Below are 8556 nucleotides of genomic sequence, written 5' to 3'. Positions count from 1 at the left end.
AATCAATAGTAAGGAACACTCCATGAGTCTATAGGTACAGACTTGGCAACAGATAACATTATACCAACAGTAGAAACCATAGGCAGTTTGGCAATTTCTTCATGTAACTTGCTTATGTGACAACCAAGAATAGACATTGGAATAAATACTGTTATTGTCACTGAAATCAAGTTGGTACCCTGGTTAAGGAGCTTGGACTTCATTATAGAAGTTGCAATGTTATAATTTGAACCCGAGTCTCTCCAACTGCAAAATCTAACTGATATTTCACCCTCTGCCTTAAGAGAACTATCAATTTCATTTTAAATTTGCATATCCTTTTCATTGAACATTCTGTTCTTGTATAAAGTGTTATCTGAATAAAAATCTGCACTTCTGTGCATTGGGAAAACTCAGCTTATTCACTTGCTTAGGTCATATACATACATAGCCTTTTGTTTCTCCACAATAAAGGTTAAATGGGAGACAGAGGGATTGTGCTTTCCAATGACTCCTGTCACCCTGTAGACAATTGGCAGCAGGAGAGCAGCAGCTGCCACACTCTTCAGATATCTCTCTATTTAAAGTTCAAAGAGGCACAGGATAACAATAAGGAAGGAAGACTCGTGGCCCTGACTAAGCCACCCAACAATAGAAATAATGGCTGAGAAAGGTAAGCTGTAAGGTATAGAGGTTTCTTGGCAAAACAGCTTTCAGACTAGTCTATTTTATTTTTTAGCATTTTGGTCCTGAGGAATGTAGGATCTCTGTTAAAGAACCATTAGCTACATGTTTTGGTGTGGCTGCAACAAGCCATTAAATCTGCAGTTTTAGACCATGTCTAAATGATCAGTGAAATATAATAATTTCATATATTTTTTTGGAAAAGTAAATTGTAAATTACTATTTCCCAATATTGAACTAGCTCTGAGATCTTGGGGGTTGTTGGGCCAGAAGCAAGAACAGTTGAATGCTGTGTCAGGTCTGCAGGATAGCTTTGTGAGTTTGGAGAGGCTCTCTCACGGCTATGAGTCTATATTATGACTGTCAAATGAGAATATTGAGCTTAATCATCTCTGATATGCTCATATCTGAATAAATTTCCCTAATTCTTAATCCTTATTCCATATTTATATGTTATATAAAATAACTGATTCCAATATGACAAAATAGACAGATTGAATATATTTTTGTCTGAGAATTAGTTTTAAAATACATACATGGAAATATTGGCTTTCAATCCTGACAACAATCTTGTGAGACATACATATATTACCATTCCCATTTTCTAGCTAAGAAAATGGAGATTGTGAGGGTTAGTTTAGTATGTGTCCATGGTCACTAGGGAGTGGTGGTTCCAGGCCTTGAACCTGAGCAGTGTTGTTCCACAATGAAGTGCCCCTAGGAATGCTTCCAGTGGTAGCCTGTTTGGTAAGCTTGGAACTGGACAAACAGTAAAGCATTTTGAAAAAGCTCTTGCATTTAAAAAGAAGTTTTATTGTTATTTGTGCCATTGATGTAAGCAATCTGGGAAGTACATTGGGTTTCATGTATTACTGTTTCCAAATAATGCTTTAAATTATGGTAGAAATGAAAAATATTGGTGTTAAAAAGATGACCAAAGAAGTTGTACTTGGTTAAAATGCACAGACTGTTACGTTGTTTTAAAATGCATAACAATAAGGGATATTTACTTTTAGAGCTCAAATGACATGCAAATTTTATTAAAACATGTGTTATAAAATTTTATTAAAATACACTTGCATTAAACATTTATACTTAATTGGAATGTTTATGCATTTTCAAGTTCTTTGAAACTGACAGAAGTACTGTATCACTTACATGAATAATTAAAAAGAATACTTTCACTCTAATGGCATCTTAATTCACAAAAAATTCTTTCTCCCAAATGAGACTAAAGTATGTCTCATAATGTTTGCTTTACCCTTAAAGCAACAGCACATGGCAGGTAAGGAGGAGGAGGTTTCTCCCTTCAGTGCATTGTGCTTTATTCAAGGTCACAGTTCAGAGAAGCAAGGAAAGCCCATTTTGTCAGATAAAAGAGACTTCAACATTTTATGCAAAACATTGAATCTATTAAAATTCATTTAAACTTCAGAAAGTTGGCTATTATGAAAGTATCTTCTAATTTTAGGAGTACTGCATCTCCCTGTAACTTTCTTTTAATAGCATTAACAACCCTTCACATTTGAAGTGATGGAAATTGTAATGGGACTGCACTTGCTAAGAACACCCATTCTCTTTCTTAGCTAATGGCATAGGAACTCACTGTGCTCTTCAGTTAAGAGTATGTCTTAGTCCTTAACATGGAAACATCAATTCTATAAGATGTCTTTCTGTGACGCTTTTCAATCTTTTGGGTGGGGCATATGCATATATGTTTACTGAGTGAACAAGACTGAGATACAGTGAGTATTATAGAAACCTATGCATATAAATGTACAGGTTGGATATAAGCAGGAGATGCAGGAAGCATTACACAAGTGTCTTTCATGTGTGTTGGATTATTATTGTCCATACAGCCAAGTTCAGTGCTGGTGGTGATAATAATTAACTTTAAAGGAATAATTTTTTTGATGGTGATTATGTAAGAATAATATTTTTCCTGTGAAGTTCAAGACTAAAGTCAGTTATTGAGATCAAGAACAATTTCCAAAACAATCTAATCTGGTATGTTATGAGTAATTCAGTTTAGTAGGAACTACCTCCCAATTATGTTGGATTGTTGCTATGTAAACAGTTGCTTGGCTGGTCACTGAACAAACTCATAGGTATCATTTGCATACACTAAACATAGGTACAGTGGTTCAAGTTTACAAAGTTTTGCACACACATTATCATTTGACCGTGGAAGCAATCAGAACAGAGAAACTACAAGTTGCACTACCCAGATAGAAGCTTTAAGATCAAAATTGCACAAGGTCATGCAACCTAAAAGAATGAACCTTGGTTTGAACCCAAGACTTCTGCTTCAAATATCCAGGGTTTATAATTCAGTTGCAGTGTATCTTCTCAAGAAAATAAGACAAAAACACTCATGTATGAACCTGATCATTGCATGCTTTTTCTTAGCTCCACCAGAGATCTTTCATTGTTTTGCTTTATAAAGTTCAATGTCAAAAGGATCTAGTGAATCTGTTTTCATTGCTTCTAAGCAGAGTCAAAATCACCACACCTCATGGTTCCCATTCTTCTCCTGGTTGGATGGATTGTAGGCTGTGTCATAGTGATTTACATTGTCTTCTTCTAGAAACGTAAGTGTTCTAATAATGGATGTTTGTTTAAGGAATAATTGTTCTTGAATTGATCCTTTCTCTGTTTTACTAATGAAATGTTTTCTCATTTAGGCAAGAAGACTTCAAACTGACACCATTTAGAAGAATAAGAAAAAAAAAAAACCAGGAACACGACTGATCATTAAAGGTGTCTTGTATTAAATAACTGTAGTATTTCCTATCTTTTGAAAAATAGAATTTATTTACATGAGAATACCTTAAGAATTTGCTTGAAATTACAGATAAAAAAACTGAAGAAAATCACATAAGCTGAAGAGGTGGGTCAGCACTTTACAGCACTGGCTACTCTTATAGTGTACCCAGGTTCAATTCCCAGTAACCATGTAGCAGCTAGCAATATCTGAAACTCTAGTTGCAAGGAATCCAACACACTCCTCCAGCCTCCTTGGACACCAGGCAAGCAAGTGATGCAAAGACATGTATGCAGACAGAATACATATATATGTAAAATAAAATAATAATAATAAAAATTTAAGATGCCAGGTACAAAAAAGGAAGAGTGTAACCAATATGCATGCAACGAAACATTTACCACACAGCCAGACAGTGGAAGCTAAATATTTTTGCACGTCTTTTGTATCATGGTCTTTCATTTTTAGGACAATATGAATATTTTGCAAATGAAAAAGAAAAATCAATCACCTCTCAGATTGAAGACAAACTAAAAGTAACCTAGTAACATATCAATTTGGTAATTGTTTTAGTGTTTTATTGCTGTGGAGACACCATGACCAAGGCAAATATTTTTTGTTTTATTTTAGATTGTCTTTATTTTTCTTACGAATTTATTTATTCTCTCATAAATTATGTCTGGACATAATTTATAATTATAGTGTCATAATTATGACAGCAGTTTTTCCTCTTTTCTTCTACCCCTTCTCTCATTCCCTACTCCCTTTCCATCCACTCCTCTTCCAGAAATATCTGCCAAGAATAGCATATCAAATTTCAGTAAGATTAGTCACCTCTCCTCATATTGAGTACAGACCAGGCAACCTAGTAAAAGAACAAGAGTCACAAAAGTAGGCAAAAGCATCAGAAGCAGCCCTCACTGCCTCTGCTAGGAGTTCCACAAAACCAGCAAGCTAAAACCTATAACATATATACAGAGGACCTAGGTTATACCCATGCAGGCTCCCTGATTGTCAGTTCAGTCTTAGTAAGTTAGCTCTTCTGAGTCCAAGTTTGTTGATTCTGTGGGTTTTCTTGTGGTGTCCTTAACATCTTTGCCTCCTAAAATTCTTCCTCCATGGCTTCAGCAGGATTTCTTGAACTTTGTCTAATGTTTGACTTTGAGTCTCTGCCTCCGTTTTCAATTGCTGGATGAATCCTGTCTGATTACAATTGGGTTAGGCAACAACCTATGAGTATACCAGAATGTAGAATATCATTAGGCATGCTTTCAATGACATCTTTTTCCAGTTGTGTTTGGTTCTATCATAGGTGTCTGGGCCATCTGGTTTCTGATTCTCAGGGATGGGCTTCCTCTTATGGCAAGAGCATCAAGATGGAACAGTCATTGGTTAGCCATTCTCACAATTTCTGTGCTGCCTTTATTCCAGAGCATCATTCTTGAAGGACAAATTGTAGGTCTAAGATTTTTGTGGCTGGATTGCTGTCCCAAACCCTCCACTGGAAGTCTTGCCTGGTTATATGAGATATCCAGCTCAAGCTCTGTAGATCCTATTACTAAGAGTCACCCTAATAGGTAGGGTCACCCTAATAGATTCCTGTGAGTTTCCATTGCACTAGGTTTCTACCTTGCCCCAAATCGCCCCCCCCCCCATTCCAATTTTCTCTCCCAGTACTCTTTGTACCATCCTCTCTGAACCAGGTCCCTCCTGTTCCTGTTCCCACCTGTCCCCAGTCCATCTGCAATATCTATTCTAGTTTCCCTACCAAGAAAGATACTTGAGCCTTCTTTGTGACTTAGCCTCTCTAGGTCTGTGGATTGTACCATGCTTATCTTTTACTTCCAAGGAAACTTGCATAAAAGAAAGCATTTAATTTGGGGCTGGTTTACAGCTTCAGAGCTTTAGTCTATTCCCATCATGGCAGGGAGAACGGCAACATGAAGGTAGGCATAGTGCTCGAGAAGTGGTTGAGAGTTTTATATTTGGAACCACAGGGAGCAGGAAGAAAAAGACACTGGGCCTTGCTTGGACTTTTGAAAGCCTCAAAGCCCACCTCCAGGAACACAGTTCCTCCAACAAGGCTGGAACCTCTAATCTTTTCAAATAGTGCCACTCCAAGGTGACCAAGCATTCAAATATATGAGACTATGAAGGCTGTTACTATTCAAATAACCACAGTAATGTAACCTAAAAAGGAAAATAAATCTTTCGAATGATTTAAAGCACACTATATGCTTTTTTTTTTTTTTACTATATATATGCTATGGGCTAGATAACTTAAAACCACACCAACTGGATGACATACATAAAGGTGTTTACCTTTAATCCAAGCACTTAGGAAGCAAAGGAAGGCAGATTTCTGTGAGTTCTAGACCAACCAGGGATAACAGTGAGATCCATTCTCAACAACGCAAAACAAAACAAGACAAAACAGTCACCCACCAAACAAATAAAAAAAAAAAAAAAACTCAACCCAAAAATAAAACCTGAGCAAAACAAAACAAAAAACAAACTATATTTATTTACATTGGTTTGAAAGCCAGACCATCACTATAAATGTCAAATAAATGTACTTGGTCATATTAAAATTGCATGACAAATATTAGCATAATCCACTATTTGTTTTTCTCCTTCTGAAAAGTAAATAACTACCATAGCTCTGCTCTCTGAAAAATCTACTGGGGAGAATTTCCCCACTTCACAGTGTCTGAGTGGAGTAACTACATTCAAAGGAGCCAGGAACTCTTGGCCTAGTTTGGGGTAGGAAATATACAGAGTTGTGGGGAGCCGACAGAAGGCCGCTATCATCCTTGCAGCCATCTTGAGCCATATACCCTGACAAGAGACTTGTGTACAACAGCTTACAACAGCTGAGCACACTCTGATAACATCTTGTTTTAGATACTCAGGATCTTCCCTTGGGTGTGTGTGACTTAAAGGTGTGATTTAGAGACGAGACTTAAAGGCATGGCTTAAAGGCGTGACTTAAAGGCATGACATAGAAGTGAGACATATAAAAGGCGGGAGACAGACAGAAGACACTTGACACTTAGAACTGGAGACTTGGAACTGGGAAAGAGACTAGCAACTAGGAACTAGGATAAGGATTTGAGGCTTATTACAGCTGGAACTGGGATTAGGACCTGAGACCTGGTTGTAGGAACTAGGGATATGGAACTAGGGACTTAGAACTAGGGACTTGGAGAGAAGAAGAGAGACTGAAAAATAAACGGGAATGAATAACACTCTGTCTGGTCTCCATTCTTCACACCCGTCCTCACTCTCTCTCTTGCTGAACCCTGACCCTCAGACTGGAGCAGCTTGGGGCAGTGCAGGCTCTAACAATTTAGCCCCCAAGGCTTTTGGCAGTGCGGGTTCCAACACTGACAGAGCGGTCCGGGACATTTTGGCCCCCAAGCATGGGGCAGAGCGGTTCTCAACACAGAGTGACTTGTCTGAGGATGCCAGCATTCACAGATCAGTTTAGCAGCACTGCAAGTGTTCTAACAAAATGTGTACCACCTTATTGGGTACAGTGAGAATGTACAAGGATACCCACGCCATAGTTTTTTTTTTTTTTTTTTTTTTTTTTTTTTTTTTTTTTTTTTACCAAATACAAAGTCCTGTTACAACTACAAATATTCAAAAGAAAACTGAAAGGATGGACCATGCAGTAAGCATGGGGAATAAGACAGAACAAACAAGCCTGATTTTCCAGCAAGTAACCAATGCTGAAACTCTGTTTATGGCAGTCAGGTCATGGGATCATGAAATCAGCCTGTGTGTGTGTCCATATACAAATGGATCACAACACACACACACACACACACACACACACACACACACACACGTGTGCACAGACAACATATGCCTATGAGTGCACACACAACACACACACAGGTGTGTGCAGACAACATTTGCATACACACACACACACACACTCAGCAGCAGCAGCAGCAGCAGCATTCAGCCATAGGATGATCATACTTATGTCATTTGGAAGAAAATGAATAGACCTGGAGATCACGTAACTGACATAAATCACATTTAAAAAGACAAACGTCATGTCTGACTCATGTATGGAATCTAAATATAGATTTAAAATTAAAAGACAGGACCAGTGAAATGGTTCATCAGATAAATGCACTTGCTAGCAAGCCTGACAGCCTGGCCTGTTTGATCCCGGAAACTCACCTGATGCAAGAACTGACTCAATATTTCCCTGGCCTCCAAGTTGTTTAAACTCTTTCTTTCTTCTGCCATTGTGCACCGGAATTCTGACTGGGCTTCTCACCATGTCTTCTCACAAGACTTTTGGGATCAAGAAATTGCTGGCCAAGAAACAAAACCAAAGTTGTCCTATTCTCCAATGGATTTGGATGAAAACTATTAACAAAATGAGATACAACTCCAAGAGAAGACACTGGAGGAAAATGAAGACTTCTTTGTAGTCTGTGATCTGTAAGTCTCACATACTGTGTGTCTAGCCAGGCTTTATGCTGAATTGTGGTCATCAATCCTATCAGATAGAGCTCAGAATTTTTAAACTGTGGAGACTTGGTCATGTTTAAACTGCGGGTCTGATTTGTTATTACATGTTCTACATGAGCTAATTGGTTTGTTCACATTAAAATACATAGCACTTTTCAAAAAATAATGAAAAGGCATGAGAGTGGAAAAGGACAATTGAGTGAAGGAAGCAGCAGCTGGAGGGAGGATGGGACCAGGAAAGGACTGGGAAGGGATATGATGTAATGGCTCAGATTACCACCACCCCCCAAATAAAGAAAGGAAGAGAAAAGGAAAGGGGCAATAAGAAATGACTCCAGAATATAAGGCTGTCAGGTGAATGCTGGGGATAGAGCAATTTTACAAACACATTTTATATTTCTGTTATAGAGACATTAAGTAATTATTAGTAAGTTTGTTCACTATAATAGCAGCTGGCAACAGGAACGCCAGTGGAGATTAATATGAACTACCTGCAGGGGTAGTGATAGAGGTCACCTGAATTTATTCCCACAGAAGATTCACTGAAGAATAAGATGGAGCCTTTAAGACAGGCAAAATATTCACATGTGTTGAAGCCACATGATAAATTCTTGAAGATTTGTTATACAATCTGA

General features: G+C 37.9%; 2 protein-coding genes across 3 annotated transcripts; both read left to right on the top strand.

Moving 5' to 3' along the window:
* Window positions 1–529: 529 nt before the first annotated feature.
* Strit1 (small transmembrane regulator of ion transport 1) lies at window positions 530–3441 on the top strand. Of its 2 annotated transcripts, none has more exons than XM_076932087.1 (3): window positions 530–652; window positions 3159–3254; window positions 3348–3441. In XM_076932087.1, exons 1-2 carry the CDS (start codon window positions 640–642, stop codon window positions 3248–3250), a joined length of 105 nt encoding a protein of 34 aa, XP_076788202.1. In that variant the 5' UTR covers window positions 530–639; the 3' UTR covers window positions 3251–3254; window positions 3348–3441. The 2 variants fall into 2 exon arrangements, with proteins under 2 accessions (XP_076788202.1, XP_034355341.1); XM_034499450.2 differs by having other exon boundaries at window positions 550–652; window positions 3156–3254.
* A 4284-nt stretch (window positions 3442–7725) lies between these two features.
* Window positions 7726–7881, top strand: LOC117707919 (large ribosomal subunit protein eL39-like). The gene has a single exon (XM_034501515.1). The coding sequence runs from the start codon at window positions 7726–7728 to the stop codon at window positions 7879–7881; it is 156 nt and encodes a 51-aa protein (XP_034357406.1).
* The last annotated feature ends 675 nt before the right edge of the window (window positions 7882–8556 follow it).

Source organism: Arvicanthis niloticus, chromosome 4 (genome assembly GCF_011762505.2).
Source record: "Arvicanthis niloticus isolate mArvNil1 chromosome 4, mArvNil1.pat.X, whole genome shotgun sequence".
NCBI classification, from domain to species: domain Eukaryota; kingdom Metazoa; phylum Chordata; class Mammalia; order Rodentia; family Muridae; genus Arvicanthis; species Arvicanthis niloticus.
This window is presented reverse-complemented; position numbering and strand designations above follow the sequence as displayed.